The following is a 23,070-nucleotide window of genomic DNA, read 5'->3' on the forward strand; positions in this document are numbered from 1 at the left end:
AACAATTCAAATTGTGTTTTAGGGATCAGTTACACTTGAGACCACACCGGATTTAACCTATGTAGAAGTTATACTAATTACTTTCCGTGTGGTTTTTGTTGTGTTTGGTATTGTGTATTTGGTAGTGTGCATTCTAGAACAGTATGATAAAGTGATTCTAAACATTTAAAATCGATTTTAGTATGCACGTAACCTTGTTCTTGTACCCAGTGTTAGTATCAACAATTATACAATATTAATAATCTCAAAAACAAAATCTACAAAATATGCTTTCGAATGCAAATTTATTATTTTTGGGGCTTACCTTTTGGTCTTTCCGGTGCTGGTTTCCTAAACCCGAATAAAGGCGGTTCGCCACCTGCTTGCACGCTCTTATAAGCCTGCTTTTGTTCGACCGGGCTGAGTGGGCTAGCTTGGGGCACGTCACGCTTGCGGAATACCAAATTTGAATCACTTGCGTAACCAGACTCTTTGGCTAAGGCTCTACAAAAGTATTGTGAAAAACGCGATTAATTTAAATATACTTTATGTGTATGCTTGCGTGGTTTACCTGGAAAGATTTCCTTCAGTATAGTGCGGCGAGAGCTTTGTTTGTTCCAAGTGCTGTTAGTTAACGGAGTGTGTTAAAAAGTGAGAAGAGAATAAATATGTTAATACATTGTTGAGGTGAAGGCTTTAACGCATCGATTGCAGTTTTAAGAAGACATTTTTATTAACAAAAATTTAATTATAGGTATGTTTATATGAAAAAAAGCTTTTTAAGTTTGAGCGTTGAATTTGCAGAAATGAAATTATTTTTTCGTCAAAAAATTTGTTACGATTTTTTGGGTATGTTTTTACACCGTCCTTGCTATAGAAACCCGGTTTAGACCATTGGTTGGAGAATTTGTCCGACAATGAAAAAGTGCCCGAAACTTATTTGTTATGAGTCTTTGCTTTTTGAATGTGATCTTTAAATAATAACTTATAGCACATAATTAATTCAATCATCACTCCACAAACTTAAAAAGCTTTTCTTCCTATTTATATACCATACATAGTTCAAACAATTACTTAAAAAATAATAATAGTAAAAAATAAATAATTAAAAAATTATAAAAATGTAAAGCAAAACTAAAAAAATCGCTCAAAATCATAATAAACGAAATAGTGGTGTTGATTATTTCTCTCATTTAAAGAAGTCATTTAAAAATAGTATGTAGTTGCAACGCGATAAAGTGCAGGTGCCTTGTCCAATACGCAAAAAATATCACACTTATAAGTTTCCTTTATCCAAGTTTTTATAAAAAACCTATAAAGTGTACGTTCAGTGCAGTGCTTTCTACGCTACGTAATACGAGTATTTGTGTGCTTTATATATAATGCACTCGTGATTCGCATAGTAAGTTATTTAAGTGCACATGAAATTGTGGTGAACTTACGGTTACATCATCGGCGAATTCGATGAATATACGCGGAATTACACGATGCTCCCTTAACCACTTAACAAGTTAGCGAATTCCAGATATAGAATTATTTTGAAACAGTAAATATTAGTGAAGCAAGATTTATTGTGAAAAGGTGATTTCAGTAGAAAGAAAAATACTAATATTGCACTTAATCACTAAACGAGTATGTTTTCAGAATCTTAAAAGAGTTCCAGCTACATATTATTATATATAAAAGTGAGCATTAGTGTGCGAGAGGTTGGCACTTGTAGATTATAAATCTAGCTGAGACATGTGTAGTTTTAAGAAAACATATACATATGTACTTTTCTGATCTCAAACAAACTTTGATAGTTTGCTTTTGTTTTTTAAAAACGTCGAGAGTTACGATAAAATTCTTAATAGAGGGATTTTACAGATCAGAGTTGTGAGAACTCAGTTTTCAAACAATAAGCTTAAGCGTAGATTTAATTTTTTTGTGTCATTTCTATGTTCTCTTTTCCGATGCAAAAACCACTATATACAGGTATATAAGTCAGGGCCGTAGAGAAAACACCGGGGAGTATATGGGATGCGGGCTCCCTGATCTATCAATTTTTGGAGAAGAAAATCTGCAAAATATTATTGTAGAGCACCGTGCGGCACTGAGAACTGCAAGCCCGCGAGAAATTGTTCTCGATCTCCCCAACCACTTTTGGCCACTGATTTTAGTAGTGAATTATATTAGAAAGCCAATAGTGCAGAGAAAATTACGCAAAATCAATCGCTTCCTCAATCAAAGTTTTTTGATTTTTCTAATAATCTGCTTTAAAATAGAGAGCTCAGTCACTTTTAAAATTTTGCTACAGGCCGATGAAGACCGTAGCGATGATCAATGGCAAATTTTTGGTTTTCGGTTCTAAGGATAGTTTTCGAAGCTATCTAAGAAACTGAACGGCAAAAGCTATTGCTAAAATTTTCTTGTAAAAGTACTTCCCATTTTTCTAGGATAAATATTTGCCTAAATAATCATTAATACATGCAGTACCGTTACTAAAAACCAGATATATTTTTATGTTTAACTGAACATAATACCTAAACTACTCTGTGTTCAGCCTTCTACGCCCTCATTATCAAAAAAAAAAAATATTCCCACAACCAAAATAACACTAAACTAAACATTATTCATATCATCTAATGGCTTTTCAATCATATGATCATAACTCATATTTATCAATCTTTATACTCGTATCAAATAATAGTTAAAATTTAATCAAAAAGGTGATGCATACCCCGTTAAAGATGTCCATCACTTCGTCCCACCACTAGAAAACGTGGAATAAAATAGATTTAGTTAAATGAAATAATAAATAAAAAATTAAAAACACAAAAATAGCTGCATTAGAATACAAAAGTTTATACATATGTATATAGGACTAAGTAGATTTGTAGTTGCTGTTTTCGACTGCAGCAACCTTGACGATAATCGGCTGGAAACGTGATAAGTACTGTTATACACGTATGAGTATTGTACAGCGAACGTAATCGAAATTCACGGACAAGGTAAATAATATTTACGTTATAAATAACTGTTATGCAAATAGAAACACGTATAATCGTATATGTATGTATGTGGTTAAAAGCGTTAATAACTGAGCGTAGGTGTTGATGTGGATATGTTGGTGTTTGGTTATGTATTTGATCGCATAAGTATTCGAGTGTTAACGGCAAGTGAAAGTGAATAGCGTAGAATACAAATAAATGCACGTACATAGTGTACGTAGTGTGTGTGATCTTAAAGTGGAACGTATGATTACTCGCAGCAATTAGATTGCATTACTTTGCATTAACCTGGTTGACATTTGATAATTGCTGTTGAATTTACTTTTTATTGATTTCAATAGGTTGTAAAAAATTTTTTCTATGCAACGAGTTGTTCGCTCTTTTATATTTATACCTCTTTGCGTTCCTTCTCTGAGACTGATGAACGTCCCGTTACGTAGTCTTCAATGCGTCCAGGTTGATTTTTATACGTGTTTTGTTCCGATTTAATCGGATTTGGCATAGTACCATATAATCTGAAAGTGGTATAACATAAGAAATATTAATTGATGTGATTTTTGAAAATTATTATAATTATTAATTTTTAAAATGATAACAAGAAAACACGTTAACTTGGGCTGCACCGAAGCTATAACCCCTTCACAGCTAAATGTGTCATAGCGTCTTTATCTTGACTAAGGTCGCCAGTTATCGTAATTCGACCATTAGAAAATACAATTTTTTAACAATGTTAATAGTATTTAAATTTTATTGAAGAATTTGAACAAAATTTGTATGTTCGGTAGGCGATATGTTTTTTGTTTTCACAAACAATATTTGAAATGTAATTGTAACAGAATTTAGTGGTGTAACATGAAAAGTCAAAACACAATTAAAAGTGGAAAAAAATCGCAACCACAAATCCGCCGTAAATAATCGGATATATGTATGTATTTGCTACTGATACAGAACAGTGACGAAATGTACTTCTGTATACGACTGTGTTAAGCGCAAAGGAGAAATAACACCAATCAATTAAATGCGCCACCGCGCTTGTAGTTGTTGTAGTCGCTAAATTTGAATTTTTACCTGTGTTCCCCTACATGCCAAAAAATAACTTTGTGCATTTCTGCACGCCTTTTCCTTTCCAACAGTATGAATTTTATTCATATAGGTATGTGAACGGCAACCCAGTCAAAAAGGGAACACAAGCTTTTCTGCTAGCATATTTATATGCTATGACAGCTCTATCTCTATCTATAGCATTAGATATTCAATCTGAAAAATTTGTATAGAGAATGTAACGCTGCCTTGATTTGTAGGCGGAAGCGCTTATTAGTACTCTGGAGAGGTTTGATGTCGAATTAAATCTCAAGCATCTTTTCTGTGACAGAACTGTCGTAGTGGAGCAGCGTGTGTGCACTATGAAGTGACAATAGATGGGGTTCTGTCTCCTTTACTTTGCGTCTTAGTGGTAAATGACTCGACGGACGAGGCTATCGGATCATAGCCTATGCAGAGGATGCTGCTGTTATGGTTAAATGGAAATTCCCAGATACCTCAATGTGGTAGCTATCTGAACGGAAAGAAGCGGCTTAGCTGTTAATCCAAATAAAACTGAATCGGTATCGGACATGCGAAAAACGGAGTCAACTTTATTGAGAATACAAGTAGATAATTCACAAAAAGCGTTTATTACGAATCGCAAGATCAGAGGAAGGTCAGGTTAGGTTAAAAGGTCGGTTCTAACAAAGATCTCACTTGGATAGCTTAGAACGCCGGAGGATTAGAAAAAACTTATTTTCCAATTTATATGAAAGTTGATCTATTATCTACCTATCTTATTATTTATCCTCTATTAATTTTCAATTATATGCTATCTTTAGCCTACATACGACTAATACTTACTTATCGTCCTGGTATGTATTCGTGTGGCGATTCGCAACGTTCGTGGCCGATGAGACCGATTGCAAACGTCGGCGATCTAATGTTCGATACTTTACTGTGGAGTAGTCGGAATCGTAATTGGGCTCGGGTTCTGATTGGTAGCCGGTCGACTTCAATTGTGGACGAACTGTTGTAAAATTCGAAAATATTCTTTAAAAAAATGTGAAATAATAATAATTTTTAGCTAAGAACTACAATTTTATTTTTCTGTTATTTTTCGTTTAGCGCATTTTTAGTATAATTTAGATGCATTAGCGGCGTATCAAAAACCTCCCAATAGTAAAGGTGTAATTTAGTGAGGTGTATACTTATGCTAGATATTGTTTGCTGTTAGGATTGTTATTGTTGTTAATAGTATTTTAAATGCAGTGCTAATGCTTACTAGTAATTGTGGCGAATTGTTTCTTAAAATACTCCTAGAAAATTACCCAAGGAATCAGGCATGCAACTATTTATTCTAGATGTTGATTATAAGGGGTATTCGGTACATAACATAAATCTAAATAACCGGGTTCATGGGTAATATTGTTAAACCTCTTACTTAAGTTAATACTCTCATATATATGTACATATAATTAGACAATGAGGCATAACAGTTGTGTTAAGGTTCTAAAAAAGCATTTCAAGCATTCCAAGACACGCGTTCTAAAAATGTACGTATAATGTTGTATAAATATCTAATGAAGCATATAGTCCAATGGACGCGTTTGCAATTTCTACAACTATTTCTATAGTTTACTACATTTTTGTTGTTCTTTTAATTTTCTTGTTAAAAAGTAAACGTAAAATTCATCACCTCTTTGACATTTGTAGCGTATCACGTAATCATCTGTAAGTGTTGTAGTTGTAGGCGCGAGAAGGACGCATTGCAGTTGCGATGCGTTGCGTTGCGGAGCGCAGCAGCGTTGCCGGCGTATTGTGTTGCGAGCATTAAAACGGGGAATGGTATAAACGCGGGAAAGCATTGTCAAAGCCGAAAAGCATAACGCGTATTATGAGCGAGTCGAAATTCGATAAAAAAGGAAATTATTGATTGTAATTTATGTAGTAGTTGTTAAACTGGTGAAAGGATTTTTTAACTTATCTTAGATACTTAAATAATTTTATTTAATGTCGTCATTAATTAGAAAGCTCGAAATAATAAAAAAACAAATATAAAAGCGAATAAATTACCTAACTTATTAATTTTATTTTGTATGAAAATACTTTTTCTTTTGATATTTTCTATGGCAATTAAGATTTCTCTAATTTCGATCTCTGATTGCGCTATTTAAATGGCTATTGCTGGTTCTGCCATACGTTCCACGAAATATTTTCTTTGTACAGATATACGTTTTCATATAGTTTGTGCACATCTAGTTATATACGCTTGCTATTTTCATTTCCGTTAAACGAGCGGAAATGCTACTAAATATGGCACGCCAATAAATTTTATGCACATTTTCTTCATTTACTATAAATTAGTGCCGCTCGATTAAACAAAAAAATTGGTTTGTGACAGCACAACAAGAAATTCGTCACATAGAGCTCAATTACTGTATAAATGTTGGAGAAAAATGAAAGTGGGATATATGTATGTATTTGGTTAGTGATGACCATTTTGAATCGAAATAAATTTTTCGGTAACTTTTAAATCACGATGTTCTTTTACCTTACTTAATATAAAGGTTATTAAAATTTTTTTTCTGATAATTTTTAGTGATGGTCGTCTGAAATAGGTTTCGAAATACTTCCACCTTTTAAGTTTTGGTATGGCAAATACATACGTACATTTATAAGTGGAGGAATTGAGAAACTGTTCTTATTGTGTCACTGTCCGCAATTACCATTATATGATAATTAAGTTTGCAAATAATGCATTAAAAAATAGTTCAATTCATATTTTAATTAAATTTTTTTCATTTCTAATCCAGAAAATCTTACTTAGAAATATTTTTCAAATTTCTAATACCAAATATTACATTGAAAAATTTTAAATATATTGTTAAAAACTTTAAGCTTTATTGTAATCAAAAATCAAACAAAAAATTTTTTTTTGAAGATGTTTTGTGAATGCCATCGATTAATTATCGATTGTAACTGCCGCGTATATTTATTCATAAGATTTCAATTTAGTGAAATCTAATTAATTTGCAGCTTTTATAAAATTTTGAACGCAAGCGCAAAAAGCCTTAAAAAATGTTTTGATGAGTAATGTCTTCAGACCGTTAAAGCTCAATGTAAATTTTATTCATAATGCTATTCAATTGCTTCTAAGTTCATATTTCTGGATTAATGCGATAATATTTTTAAAAAGTGGTCTACAACCATTGCATATACCTATCTAACACCTAGATCAAACTCATTATTCTTTAATTTCTCTTAGCTTTTTTCTACACAAATCGACACTGGTCTATTACAACCTCATTTACTTAACCTCTACTACAGATAAAATTTATTATTTTCGAATGATTAAATAATTTATATTCATTACCGCCGCTCTTCTGCTTGTGTATCGTCTGATAGAGTCGTTTATACCATTCATGTTGATGTGGCTCCTTCACCTCCTGGGACGCGTGACCGAATAACAACACATCATATACGCCATTAGACATCGAAAATGAGCGATCGTTGCGTTTCGAATCGTTTCGAATTTGTTGTGAAGTGTTAAAAAATGAAATTTTTCAATACGATAAATATCTAATATGCTTATTTGTTTGTAATGTGTGTATGAGTTTGCGCTTTTTACCGATCTCAATATGATGGGCATTCCATCGTTGGTAACCGGTCCGATGCCGTCGACCTGCCGTCGACCCAATTGTGCCATTTTTCTTGGACGATCGTGCTCCGTTTCCGGTTCGCTCATGTACTCATGTTTAACTTTAAAAACTGCAAATTCAGTATTATAGAGTGAGGATTTGTTGTTGTAGTTTCTATTAGTTCATATTTTTATACAATTGCTTGTATGAATTTCGGTTCGGAATAAAATTTCCAATAAAACATATAAGATTTTGTAAGATTACTAGGCAACATGGATATTGATAAAAGTTACGACATTTAATAACAATAACAAAAAGTAGATAACATGCAAAAACACAACGTACACACTCTAATTATTTTAGAAAAATTTTCTGCTTGAAAAAAAAATAAAATATTATTTCACTAAAAATTTGCGCTCTTTTTACACTCGGTCTAATACTATTTCTCGACAAGCGATAATATTTGTATATATATATTATACACCTATTTAAAAATCTCACTTAAACACAAAACAGGTGCTACCGACGCTTTTCAAATCCCACAAGTTCCCACAAAAAATCATAGAAATCATAAAAAGATAAAACACAGAGTTGCTTTGCCACCAGAAAGTGTGCAAGTGTCGTCGTGAAAGTGATCGTTAGTATAAAATACGAAGACAGTCGAACACCATAAGTACGCAACGGAGTTCGCCGTGTCTTTCGATCATCATATTGGCAATACTTACTGACTTCATTGGGTTTGTAAAATGGCTGAGCGGTGTCGTGTCGGCGTCGCGCCGCCGGCGAGTATAATGCCGATGTAGAGGCTGATCTTTCGAACGCTGTAGAGGGTGTGAGAAAATGTTATGTGGTTAGAGATGAGAGAACTTCATTATAATGTGCCCGAGACAATATTTGCAACAATTATAAATTGACCAAAACACGAGACGTTACCCAGCCCCAAAGAGTTGAACAAATGTAAATTGTTTACACAAATTGTCTGAATTTCACAATTTCGCACATGCAGCCGAACACAAAAAACATTCTACTATGTATGATATGTTCGTGAGTGAGGCGATTTCGTAGGCACAATTCACTCTTTATGCTCAAAATATGAAATGAAATCACACAAAAACAGCACAACGACAACAACATTTAATGTAACCGTTAAGTGATAGCGATACATTTTTAACCATCCATACTTTTAATTTTATCCGCAACACTCTGGCTGGGACCGGTGCCCACGTGATTCAGCAATGACGATTCAGATGGTATGGAGTCGCAGTAGTTCGTGCTGCCAGCCGAGCCGATCGTAGTTGTTGGCGTACTGAGATTCGTGTAACTGTAGGCGGAGCGTGGTGAGGGCGCTGCATAGGAGCTATCGCCGTCAGTGGTTGTGGCGCTTTGACGCCAGGGTGGCGGTATTTGACTAGTACCGTCGTTGGTTTGCGGCGAGACGTAACGACGTGGCAGTGTTGGTGATTCGAAACGCACAGGACGAAATTCTTTACGACCGCTAGTCGGCGATGGCTGTGGCGTCCAAACGGTATGCCCGACGCCTTTTGCTGGAAGTGGTGGTGGCGGTGGGGTGGGTGTGCTGACCTTCGGATGTATGTCGTTCAAATTGGTAAAGGATGTGTTGGGTGTTTGCGTGCCGGGTGTCCAGATGCCTAAATGTGCATATAGTCCAAACAAATACATATGCATTCAAAAATCGTATGTTCATAAGGAGTATGAGAGAAGTAAAGAGAAAACTTTTGATTGAAATCGCATTTGATTTGAGTTTGAACAAAATGTGGGTGACATTGATAAGGATGAGCCTGATGAGTTTGATAACGGCGATCACGGAAACGACTCGTAAAGAAGGAATAACAAAGGCTATGTTGACAATGGCGACAAAAAGGTTTTAAGAAATATATTTCGAAAGGAACGGAAAATAATGAGGTTACAAATATAAAGGGCATGTGAAATCTGAATGAGCACAAGTTCAATTTCGAAATCCTCATATTATTTATAATTTCTGAAGAACTTTTGGAAATTGTAATGAGAAAAGAAAAATGAGTTCGAAAAAATGTATTTTAGTTACACTAGGTTCTTATTTGAGTCCCACTCTGATCTATGGTCTGATTTCAGATTACCAAAGTTCTTGAACCGAAGAATTCGAGTTGCTTCGAATATATAGTGAAAACTGCCCAACTTCCTTTTGAAGAGTGTTGTGGGATATACACCTATTCTCCTCCTATCTAGAATCGACTCCGTTATACCAAATATATGCCTTACGTGCCATGAGTCTCCGCTTAACTCTAAACACCTCTTTGCATGCCCAATGAATCTAACTCATCTAACATCACTCCACCTATGGACCGACTCCGTCGAAGTAGCACGTTTCCTGGGCCTCCTGTTAGATGATTTTGATGGACACATTACATCGACAACAAGATCGTAAAAGTCTTGTCTAGCAAGACAGAACTTTGTTAACCTACAGTATTTTCAAGATGCTGAACGCATTAGACTCGATCGATCAAGAGTGTAGAAGTAGCTAACACTTTGCACTCGAGCGGCGCCGATAAGCCCAGCCAATATGAAGTGTCAACTCGAGCGGCGATGCTGCAGCGCCTAATACTCAAAGTTTGTTGGTTTTGGCATCTAAATGAATAAACAAATAAAATTTTGTACTTGTGTATATTTTTTAAGTAAAATGTTGACCTAATTCGGCGGAAATGGTCTCGAGTTGCTGGATCGCGCAAGCGAAAAAGGTCTTGAGTGCAAAGGATTGAATTTGTAACGAACAACATCCAGAAGGAAGCGTCGGAGACCCTATAAAATATTTAAATTATCAGCATGACGAGCAGAATCGCCCGTCTGTCGGTACATACGCGAACTAGTCCGAAAAAAATTCATCGAATACATTTCACTGCAGTGCCGTAGTAGAGAAGATGACAACCAGTAGTGACAGTGAGAAGAGGGATCAAAGCAAAAAGTCGGTTGTTCAGTTGGTTGTCGAACCCTTAGGCTAATGCGTGGCTCTCACATGGTGAAAAATGAAATGCTAAGGCAATGATATTTTCTTACAATAATTGTACCTCGGCAGGTACTTTCAAACGTCATAGTATATTTTGTTCGAGGTAGCTCAAAAAATAATAATATTACGTTAATTTATAAAATGATTCCAGTTGTGAAATACTGATGAAGTAAAGATGTTTTATGATTAATGCTCCAGAATAAACTTATTGAAACATCCATACAGCAAAGTAAATAATTTTACATGCTTAGATCACTACTATTATTGTTATCAATTTCAATTTCGCTGAAGTATTGCAAAGCTTATAACATTACTGTTTTTTCCCCTGAAATACCGCATCAACTTAAATTAATTATTTTTCTAAACAGTGTAGAGCTAAATTTAAAGCAAAGCGTACACGAAGAGACTATTTTTAGCTGAATATATATGGTATGTATTTAGTATATATTGAACTATGAATGAATTTTTCCATAGCAGCAGCGAAATCGACGGGTGAGTGACGTTTGCTATCTGGAATTCTCACTTTGCCTTCACTTAAATTCTTGTAAAAACACTTAGTTACATACGTAAACCGTTAAGGTATGCTGCTAAATTGAAATCACCCGCAGATGAGAACAGAAATTTCTGCAAAACGAAATTCTTTCCAGTTATTTATGTTTGTCCGAAAAGAAAACATTCGCTACAGATCATGATTAACAGCCAAATATCGAAAAAATTTCAATATCGTGGGATTTCGAGGCGGAAATAAAGTAATTTGATTAATAAGAAGAGTAAATAATAACAAAAAAAAGAGTTGTTTGGCATTTCTTCTTTGCATTCGACACGCTTTTGTTTACAGGGTAATTCAGTATTTGCGTGCAACACTGAGGTAATCATGCAACAAAAACAACATATATGCAATCCGAAAGCATCACATTTGGCAAGTAGTCAAAAAATGAATGGCCAATAGTAGTGGCCAACGGCGATGGATGAATCATCCGTTTTGGCGCACGTCGCTACTAGGGGCTGCTACCAAGGAACCGAACAAAATAATGGCAAAAAGAACACGAATATAGACAGTGAGATGTACAACATCATTTACAGTCTCAAAGCCATCGCTGAACGCAATATAGTTTTAGTTTTTCACTTCGACTTTTTTCTTTTTGACTCTAAAGCTACGCACAGAGCACTAAATTTACTAGCGTTCGCGCTGATATTTATATATAATATTTGATGTGTTTGTGTGTGTGTGTGTGTGTATATGGACATGTCCATTTAACGGCAGTGAATCTAATAAAATTTCGACGCCTTCATAAATGTTTTTTTTGGTTTTGGTTTTTGCTTTCCTTAATTTATCTGCCACCTGTAAGTGAACGAACGCGGTGAAGGTGGCTGCCATCAGAGACATCATCAACACCGCTGGTTCCTTGGCTGTAAGCATATAAAAAGAAACTGTCTCAAGGGAAGTGGCGACACTTCATTTCTCATCAGCATCACATCAACGTTGACTCAGCGCACCCGCTCTGCTTTTTATATGGTACATTATATTGGTTGTTTCATTTTATTTTTGTTGTTGTCTTTTTTTTTTATTAATCAATAAAAGTTGTGGTAAAAGGGAACTTTTTTATTTTTAGCAAATATTACTTGTATATAAAAACTATGTTGCAATAAGTAACAGAGGTAGATGAATATTCAGAAAAGATTTAATTTTGAAGTGTGAATAAGGTGTGAAGTGTAGATTGGAAGGTGAATATTTGAAATTAGAATATAGAGATCCTTGGTAGTCATTTATTATTCTTCTATTCCAGAAAAAGAAAGAAGAATAAACTGATTTGGCAAAAACCATATGATTGATATAATTTAATGACATTATTTGGTTTTAAAGGATTAAGCTTATTCGATTTTTTGTAATTTTAATACCCTGAATAAGATATATTAAGTTTGCCACGAAGTTTGTCACACTCAGAAGGAAATGTCGGAGAACCAACAAAAATATATATATGTATAAATGATCAGCGGAAAGAGCTGAGACGATTTAGCCATGTCCGTCGGTTTGTCCTTCTGTATATACGCGAATTTTCATACGTTCTTTTCTCCCCAAGAAGCTGCTCATTGTCGGTATGGCGGATATCGGACAACTATAGCATGTAGCTGCCATTCAAACTGACCGATCAAACTCATGATAAAGATCTTTTTATACCCTTTCAAGCCATAATAAATGCACCTGTGAAGGGTATTATAGCTTCAATGCAGTCGAAGTTAAAGTTTTTTCTTGTTTTTGATAACAATTCCTTCATTAAACACACCTCACAGAGTTGCAATTTTACACTAAGTGAGCAAATATTTAATTGCTTCATAAATTGAGAGCAATTAGTGTTTAAAATTACAATAAGAAGACGGTTTAGATATAGTATAACGTGATTTCCCCGTCTGAGCATAAGAAATTAAATTTTACAACAAAATGTAAATTGAACAAAAGTAAACTTTTCAAACGTATAGCCCACGGAACGTTTGATAAGCAAAAACCTTTGCATTTCAATTTAATTATTTCAGGGGTATAATGATACTATAGTACGCGATCGTAGTTTTTATTTATCCGGTTAACTTAATACAAAACAAAAACTACAAAATTATGCGAATTGTGTTTTTTTTGTAAATTAAATTTCGGACTTTGCCGCAATGACAAACTAAACATAGAATTAGCTGGGAACGTGATATGATTAATATAATAAGATATATTATTATATGTAATAATATTTAGCAGAAATTAGAGGCTCTTAAACATTAGTTCTATATATATGAATACCGAATCGAATTACTGAAAGCTATACGGATCAAATTTCCAAAATACTATGCTTTAATATTCTAGTAACAAATATTATAAACAAAATAATATAATATTACCAATATTACAACTAATCTTTAGCATTTTACGATAATATGATTCATTATTGGTCCAGAAACTATCAAAATGTAGTCATGGGGAAAAATAAAGATTCTTCCTGAACAGTTCATTTGCTTCAGTGGCATAGACATGGTGACCATTAAAAATGCTTCATGGTCTCACCCTATTTAAACATTTAATTAAGTTGTAATATTATATAAGCCTACAAGCCACATACCGGTTAAATCGCCGGTAATTACCCAACAACACTACCAGAGATTTCTGTCAAAGTTTTTATTAGCTTCTTAAGGCCCAGTTGACAATTCTAACCGAAACTTTTGCGTACGGGTTATCGTTCATCCCTTTGTTAAACAAAGTACTTCTCAGTTACAGGGTGTTTATGTCCCTGCTAATACTTTCAATGTATTAGAGTTTCGATAGCCTTGACTTACTGGAACTGAACCTGATAAAAAAATGTCAAAAAGGGATATTTTCAAAAGGTATAAAAATTGATTTGACCATGGTGACATCCATTTAAATAAATAAAATTATGAGTTTTCTTTTAGAAAATAAATTGCACTGAAGATGGTAGTAATTAAATAAATAAATAATTATTTTTAGCTTTATTTTATATATTCGTAGATATATTCCTTGCACATATTATATAATGAAATATTATTCCCAAGACTTTTTAAATCACAACACCCCTCATCGCCACTCAAATGTTATTACTCACATACAACTACTTCAACATTTGTAAGTCACCCACAACAGCATTAAGAATTGTCAGCCAACACAAAACTTGTTTTGAAAAAATCAGCTATACACACTTTCAAATAACCTTTACGCTTTCAAATCACTCTTAATGTTAACAAAATCACTTGCAAACACAAAACACTAAATCATGGCTTAACACACTTTCGAACATACTTGGAATAACAAACTTCGACTACACCGCTATCACTGCGGCAATATCCTTTTTCTGTAAATGCACAGGATATTTGTGAAAAGGAAGCGTTTTTTCGTTTTCACTTGCAAATTGTCGCTTTTTTATATTTAATTGAGAGATTTGCTCGACGATTCGCGTTTTTGCTGGCTGACTCCGCGCGCGTTTGGAGTCGACTGAATGTTGCGTGACATCGCATAAGTAAACACTCCAAAATGTTGACTGCTTCGAAGCGAAGGCAAAACACCAGCGCTATTTTGTTGTTGTTACGGCTGCGGCTGCGGCGGCTGCTGCTTCTGCTATCGCTGTAGTATTGTGCTGAGGCAGCTAAATGCCCACCGCAGGCAAAATGAATGCACTGCCAAAATCACTACCTTGTTGAATAGACTATGGCTTGACGTTCGGACGGAAGGACAGACGGTCGGATGGATGAACGCAGCGCGTACGCGCAGACAGACGGTTGGACGGGCGTAGGTCAGGCTAGGCTGTCGCGGTAGATTCCAATGCGACGCAAGCACACACCCAGTTCGAGTGGCGTTAAATGAGTGCAGCAACAACAAAAACACTAACAACGACAACAATAATAATAACAGCAATGACAACAACTCTTACATGTACCAGTTGAGGAACAAGGCGATCAATTACAAAAGCGAAATGGCAATGCGACAACCGGTGACTGACTGACTAAGCGGCTGAGTGAATTAGCGCGTCAGGGGCGAACAATGCAAATCAAGCGTACTTTTTATTCTCAATTTTGTTGTTGTTGTTGTTGTTGTTTTGCGGGAATTTATTTCAATCCATTTCTTTTTTAATTCGCCATTTAAATATAAAAATGGAAAACAATAAAAAAGAAATACCTGATCAGTCAAGCATCAGTCAATCGTGCGCGTCCACGTTCGTCCGTCCGTTTGTTCGCGCTATATGCGTACACAAATACAATTTGAGCATTGACAGCATTTTTGTGACTCCCTGACGCACCCTACAGCGGCGCAAACAACCGCACATACGCGCCTGTATGCATACGTAATAATAAACTGCCAACAATTAAGCTAATAGTAACAACAAGAACAAATCTCATTATTGTCGATTTGTAGTCCATATTCGCATATTGTCTAATTATTGGTTCTTTAAAATATTTGCTCCGCTGGTGTGCGCTTATGCGCTTTATATAGTCTAGCGGTGGTTGTTTGAACGTTGCGCGCCATCGCCGCGGGCCATGAAGCAATCGAACGCGCTTCCGGTATGTGCGGGCGCGTACACAGTAAGACTTGCGCATACAAGCGCACACCCACAAGTACGTGAGCAAGTAGTTTACAATGGAAGCGACCGCTCCAAGGCACTCAACCGCGCCGCACCACCGCTATACCATTTGTAAAGTCGCGCGCCCGCTTTGAGGCACAGAGCGCTGGGCTGTTGGTAGCAAGGTGGCTAGCGGCGTACGGCAGTCGCAGTCAGTCAATCAAATCAAATCAATCGGAAACAAGCTTTTATTCAGCTCATTTTGCAGTACTCGCATTATCAAACAAAAAAAAAATTTTTTTTTGTTAAATAAAAAACATACGAATAAACTATGTGTAGAACATTAAAATAGGAACAAAATCACAATAAAAATAAATGTAAAATTTCAGCGCTCAACAACAAAACTAGGCGCGTACAAGGAGCGCCATTGGTGCATTGAAATTAACTAGCGTCAATCTGCCTTGAATACAACTCCAGTCGCCACCTCAATAGAGTTGCGGCACATATTTATGCTTTAGCACACACATACACACGCATATTTGTTTGTTGACGCGTTCAATGCCCGCCTGTCTACCAAGTTGTGGAATGGTGAGCTTTGTGGGCTAGAGTTAGGCGCTCATCGTAAAAAATCACTAAAAGTATTATTGATTTTCTACAAGCGCCGACGGACACTATTTAGCGTATGGTGAGACATAATGAAACGCGGCAAATAAAAAAAATTACAAAAACCCTATGGTTATAAAAGTAAATAGAAATTTATTGGGAAATAAAGCGCCCGTTAAGTTTAGTCGCTCTATCCGCTTACACTCTACATCCGTGTACACTTTTGCGGCTTTTTATGCGAATCTCATGCTTATGCTACTAACATAATACCTTTGTTCTTGTTTTTGGCCTTTAATAAGGTGCGGCAATTTAAATCGATTTTCCGTAGCATAGATTCGTGCAAATAGATATTTTCTAACGCTTTCCGAGATTTGTTTACGATGACCCAATTCGCGGAAGATAAGCAAGTGGAGAATAAAAGAGATGATTGATGGTAGTGATCAATGTTCGTGTGTTGTAATTACATAAATAAATCATTAATTTTGAAATGAAAAAGAAAAGTAGTTGTAATTATAGGTGTTGTTTTGCTAATGGAGTTGTAAGCGAAAAATCAATTTATTTACGACAAAAGAGAAAGAGAGAAAAGAACCAAAAAAAGGTATTTATAATAATAATGTTATGGTTTTAAAATATAATAGCTGATATTACCATTATCAAGTTATTTCTTTTTATCTCAGTAAAGAGTCTGCGGCAGGTGCGGTAACTGAGGTGGTCTTAAATATAATTGTTTTAATTGCTGGTTTATCGCTCCCTATTCTATTTAAATATATGCTATTTTTATGTTATGTAGGCCAAGCCTTTGTAGACCTTAAATGACGTCATACTCTTGTAAGTGAACGGCAAAGGAACACTCACTAAATTATCAAAGTCGGCTATTCTTGTGAAGTTTAGCAGTGTTGGTAAAATCATAAGCGTCTCAACATAAAAAAGTCAGTTCTAGCAACTGCCAATCCACCGCAGTAAAAGTCTCTGCATTTGTTCATAATTTGGGTTCCCGTTCAGAGGAACACTTTCAGCAACGAAAAATCCAAAGAGTTGGTCAAGTCATAAGCCTCTCTGGACGACGTATGGAACCCGCTAGGAAAGATCCCGCTAGGAAAGATCAATAGGAAGCTCCATACACTATATGAACAAATAGCTCAGAACGGATGAAAATCTATAACCAAATACAACATAGCGAAGCAGATATAAGATAGAAATAAGTAAAGGGTTTTATACTTTTTCTGTGAACTCCCAGTTCTATCACAAACTCGACATAGAATTATTGGAATCCATCAGGTACCAAGCCTTGAATGGAGACAAGTAGTTTCATTGAGGGCACCAACTTTAAATTCTACCCGAATATAGAGTTCTGCAGCAATTCTCTTCAAATCTTTACTTCTGGTTCAGGATATATTTTCAAATCGCCCAATAGTTAATCGAAAATATTCATATCGGTTTTGAAGTGTATCAATTTCGATTACTACGACCTTTCAACAACTATATAAAACATATTATTTATGTATTTATGGGTATTTACATACATGAACTTGAGTGAAAATTATTGTCAAAATTTTAATTCACAGCGCTGTTGTGAAATTTCGCCCACACATTTAGACCTGACAATGGCCCTGGACCGAAGATTTTTGAAAGCGTTATTAGAAGGGTGCCCAAAAGTGCTCACCCCGAGCGTGTTACTTGTGAAATGCATATGTAAATTTGTTTGTAACATACATTCGGTGCGATATTGACTCATAAATAAATCATTCACACGTGTTCATAAATTAGTGACTATATAATTAGATGTTATTTTGCACGCACACTTGCCATAGAAAAAGGACACATATACATACGAACATATTATGTATGTATGAGTGTGGGTGTATGGAATAAACATCCCACACACCATTCGTTCATCATTCAGGCGCTGCCAATAAAAATACGATTACCAGCGACAACACGCATTCGGGATGCTTAGCGGTGGCAGCAGTAAAACTACCAGAAGATTTTTTAATATGTTGACGCCAATGCAAACGAAAACAATAAAAAAAGAAGAGGCATCGAAAAACATGATAAATTTAGTTGAATACCAGAATTATGTGCTGATGGATTGGTTTAAAGATTTAAAAGGGGCATATAAGAGCGGACAAACAATGAGATGCTGACAGTTCATTTCCAGCGGGTGGCAGTTTTGAAAATAGTGTAAAAAAAAAATTAAAAAATATAAAAAAGTGCTGAAAACACACAAATTCAAAGCAAAGAAAATCGTAAAAAAATAAAATTGTGTGCTAAATTGAATGCTGGCTCTGCCAATAGCACCAAAACCACAACTGCTGGACAATATGTAGCGTTAGAAATGGTGACAGGTTGGCGCACAGTGGGTCTTAATTGTAAAAATATGCCACAATTTTTGAAGATTAATAAATAATAATAAAAAAATTAAGTAAAAATAAATAGTGACGCATACAACCTTGATGTGGTTGCGGGTAAGCTTTGTACGACATTTTATTTTTGGTGAGGATGACGGTAAAGATATGAATAAGTGGTTGTGGTTTTTGCGGTTAAGAATTTATATGTATATTTTTTAAAGAAAAAAAGTTTATACTTTTTACCCGACAAATAGTTGGATTTACAAATTTTCAACCAACTTGGAACGGCTAATGGGTTTTTGGAGAAGAAGAACAGACATACATATCAGAAGAAAGAAGATACAGAAATATCCTCGGGGATTAAGCTGATGAGATGATCGCTACTTGATATTGGTTGAGATATAGATCGATAGAGCGTTACAAGAGGGTTACAATTATTGTATTACACTTCACTAACTGAATTTTGTGTTTAAAATGGTTAAACTCAAAGTGTACATCACCGATGCATAAATTACTGATTTTCATTTTTCAATGTAAAAATTCAGTTTGCTCCCATTATAGATTTTTTTGGTTTCAAAAAAGTCTGTAAGTATGGAAAGTTCGTCATCCTGTTAGAATATATATGAATTTAGGCTTGCACTACGACCAAACTCGTAAGCACAAAGGCCCAGCACTCTAATGAATTTGCATGAGGAACCTGCTGGGCGCTATTTAAGCAATGTGATTTCTATCGGATATATAGATCAACTTGCGTCTACAGATTGCTATGCAGTCTAGAATCAGGTGCTCAGGTATTATCGACTCCATGTCGTAAAAACGTCAATTTGCACAGGAGGCTATACCCATATCGAACAGGTGCTTCTTAAGCCTGTGTCTTCCGATTTAATGACTGACGAGGCTCCGTCAATGATTTCCAGATAGATGTTCGTAGTTCGTATTTGGGCAAGTGATACAAAAACAAAAATTACGCCGATTGCAATTGTTTGTTTTTGTAAAAATACACACTGTATCAACTCGCGCTACACACGCCCACGGAAAAATCAACAGCGCGTCATACAATAAATTTAGAACTTGTTTATATTTAATAAATGTAGCGGATGGCAGCAAAGATGCTGCAGTACAAACAAAAAATGCGGGAACTTCAAAAATATTTCTTTCGAACACATTTTTGTAACGGAATATTTGCTAATCGCTAATAATGGAAAATCGTAAACTTGAAAAGAACCTGTGACTCTTTCGCCATTTGCAAATTCAACTGGATCGTTTTAGTAAATTACATAATAATTTTCAAAACACAAAAGACCACTTATAATAGGAGAAAGAGAAATGTGATGGAAACCACAGCAGAAACAACAAAAATACACGTAAAAACCACAAAGCACACAAAACGCTTACAAATGCGATTAATTAAGAAACGCTAAAAATAAACGGTAATAAATTTCCAACAAATAGACATTCGAATGCTGAAGTGCACAATAAAACAAAAAAAAATTGAAAATTTAAGACACAACAAACGGAGTACTTATGGAGCGAACTAGTCGAGCATTGTGGGTGTGGAGCAGGTGGTGGCGGAAAGCGCATCAACGTAGTTGGCAGCGTGTGAATAGCTTTGATAACCGAAAACACTAAGAATAGTAACTAATAGTAAGAATAGTAGTAAATACTTGCAACGACGGTTCTGGCACTTGGAGCGCGCAAAGGAATGCGTGTGAAAGCGCAAAAGATCGCGATTTGGAAGATAGACGCTCTTTCAAATGGTGACACAAGTCGGAACTGGGGCAGATGAACTCATAAAACACACGCAGACTTTCAATTATGCTAGACAAGGTTCTAAGCGCGAATGTTTTTCGAGTCGCTGATGCGCCTGATGAGATGCTGGATAATGATGGTGATGGATGACGATGGCAATGAGACGAAAGAAGATGGGCTGATAATGACTATGCGTGACCACTTCTATGCTCTTTGATTACCTGAGCCACTTGGTGCGGTCGCTTTGAATTTCGGTACGAACATGCTGCCTTTCGTTGCTGGCTCTGCAAGTTAACGGAAAAGATATAGCGGGAGGCTAACTCAGAGCTTTTATGATTTTTCACTTGACAGTTATTTAACTAGCTGCTGTGTGTGAGATATGTGACACTTTAATTGGAATTTTCAAATTTTGCTAGCGTTTAATTGCACTTGACTGACAAAAACGAACATTACATCACTAATTATTTTTTCATGGTTTTTTTATTGCTCTCACTAAATTGAGGCTCACACAAAATTGTAGAAATTCACAAGTTTAATATTTTTTTTCATTTGGAACACTAAAAAAATCAGTAAATTTCATTTAATTTTTTTCTACAAAAAACTAACCCTGTCCCATTTTGCTGACGCGTTTTTACAAAAAACAGAAAATGAAATTATTTTCAAAAAAAATTTAAAAACCGTAAATATACAAAACGAACGCGCTTTTGGTGGGTTGTGTGTACGCCTTTGCGTCCGCCGCTCAACTTGCACGAAATTTTCAATTTATTTTGATTTTATTTTTTACTTTCGAAAAGCATATTCGAATCGTGCAGATCGGGTAATTGGACGAGTGAGCGTTTTGAGATACGAATGGACTACATATTGGCGGATCGGCTATTGGCTCGCATTGCTTCTTGTTTATTCTGTATTTTCGAAAAAGCGACAGAAAAGTTGAATATAGCATAGAAAAGTTTTTTATGAATAAAATGAGCTCAAAAAAGAGTATTGGAAAACTTTCGTAAACAATAAGCATATGGCGAACGCGCTGCAATGGCTAGTGGACAGCAATCAGTTTAACGTAGAGGTGTACAGTGGGGTGATAGCACAAAATAAATAATGAAATTTTTAAAATACAAACAAAAAAAACAATATATCTATACACATTTCTAAGCTCTGCTGGTAAAAAAATTAAATTATTTTAAGTAAAATTTTTAAAATAATACAGTCCTTTGAAAATCATTTCGATTGACTAGTCTCTTTCTTGAAAAAACTGTGAATACTAATATTTTATTGAAAAATATTGTTGGTCTTTGCTATTTTAGGCCACAATTCAATAAACTTCAACTAAAAACTACTATTTATTTCTGCAAAGGAGATAAAACCCGAGAACACTAAAATGTCACGAAAATCCTTAAGTAATGCATTATTTGAAACAAGTGAAACTCAGAGGCAAAAACATAAACGCTTTTCTTTTGGAAGGGGGCTGCAAAGAATGATATATTTTCAAAGATTGTGACCCGCTACGTCACGAGGGAGAGTATGAGAAAAGGCAGCCAGTTAAAACTGTCAAGTTCTTCGAGTTTTCGCCTCACTAATGATTTAAGAGCAAAGTTTGCTGCGGTTGTCGCTTTTGTTTTGCAACATTTCATCTAATGTCGTTAATTATTGTATTTTAATCAAGCTTTCTGTATGCCTTGTTCTACTTTATCATCAGCTAATATTTGTACCCTGAACAAGATATATTAAGTTTGCCATGAAGTTTGTAACACACAAAGGGCTACGTCAGTGACGTGATTAGCTGAGTCGATTTAGTCATGTCCATCTTTGTATATGGTGATTCTGTATATACGCTAAATTTCAGATCGATATCTTAAAAACTGAGGGAGTGGCAGGTTTTGAAATATCGATCTGAATTTGCAGACGTCCTTTTAAACCCAAGAACTTGCTCATTTTTCGGAATGGCCGATATCGCACTACTATAGCATATACATAGCTGCCATACAAACTGGCCGATCAAAATGAATTTAAAGTTCTTTTTACACACTTTTATGCTATAAGAAATGTACCTCTGATGGGTAATATAGTTTTTTCTTTTTTTTTTTTTTTAATTTTTCCTTCCAAAAAATGTCCAATTTCATCCTCCATTTGTTGGTCACCAAAGCACAGTGCAAACTCATTAAGACTAAGGCATTTTTAAAAGCTTTTTCGTTTTTATATATGTATACTTTTATATACATTCGATTATATGAGTATATGTACAATATATTCGAATACTCCAAATTATAAATTATGTACCACATTGTAGTACTATAATATATAGTAAGATCGTATGTGCAAGAAAGCTTTTAAAATTTTATAAATATTTAAAAACTTATTATACTATAATTTTGATTTCATTTTGAGTTTTTTTAACATATACAAATGTACTACATGTTAAAAACACTCAAAATCAACGCAAAATTCTATTCTGAAAAATTATAAAGTTTCGGATCGACAAAAATTGTTTGTTCGCAATTTCGTGATATAACCAGTTCATACTGTATATATATAACTAATTATTATTTACTGTTTCACATATGCCCACTTTTGCTCAGCTCATTAAAATTTATGAGTGAATAAATAGTTGAATTTCACTCAAATATCGAGTATTTGCCGAGCAATAATCATCAGGTGTGAACATCGCTCGGCTTTTTGAAATATTCAATTGGA

The 23,070-nt window shown here is 35.0% G+C and overlaps 1 protein-coding gene across 23 annotated transcripts in view; it reads right to left on the bottom strand.

The window, feature by feature from the left end:
* Nucleotides 1-23,070, bottom strand: part of CAP (Cbl-associated protein) — an 86,035-nt gene that overhangs the window by 22,759 nt on the left and 40,206 nt on the right. For 7 of the 23 annotated variants that reach the window (XM_070108232.1, XM_070108231.1, XM_070108233.1 and 4 more), the window contains 11 exons: nt 20,604-20,666; nt 8,815-9,282; nt 8,359-8,454; nt 7,624-7,763; nt 7,369-7,441; nt 5,692-5,724; nt 4,857-5,022; nt 3,364-3,484; nt 2,699-2,731; nt 551-603; nt 305-483 (listed from right to left, as the gene is read on the bottom strand). In XM_070108232.1, the coding sequence (XP_069964333.1) occupies nt 305-483; nt 551-603; nt 2,699-2,731; nt 3,364-3,484; nt 4,857-5,022; nt 5,692-5,724; nt 7,369-7,441; nt 7,624-7,763; nt 8,359-8,454; nt 8,815-9,282; nt 20,604-20,666 (1,425 nt within the window). Of the gene's footprint in view, nt 1-304; nt 484-550; nt 604-1,421; nt 1,482-2,698; nt 2,732-3,363; nt 3,485-4,856; nt 5,023-5,691; nt 5,725-7,368; nt 7,442-7,623; nt 7,764-8,358; nt 8,455-8,814; nt 9,283-20,603; nt 20,667-20,988; nt 21,138-23,070 lie in introns of those variants that run through there. The other 16 variants (XM_070108238.1, XM_070108225.1, XM_070108228.1 and 13 more) reach the window with 11 other exon arrangements.

This window comes from Bactrocera oleae, chromosome 4, assembly GCF_042242935.1.
Source record: "Bactrocera oleae isolate idBacOlea1 chromosome 4, idBacOlea1, whole genome shotgun sequence".
NCBI classification, from domain to species: Eukaryota; Metazoa; Arthropoda; class Insecta; order Diptera; family Tephritidae; genus Bactrocera; species Bactrocera oleae.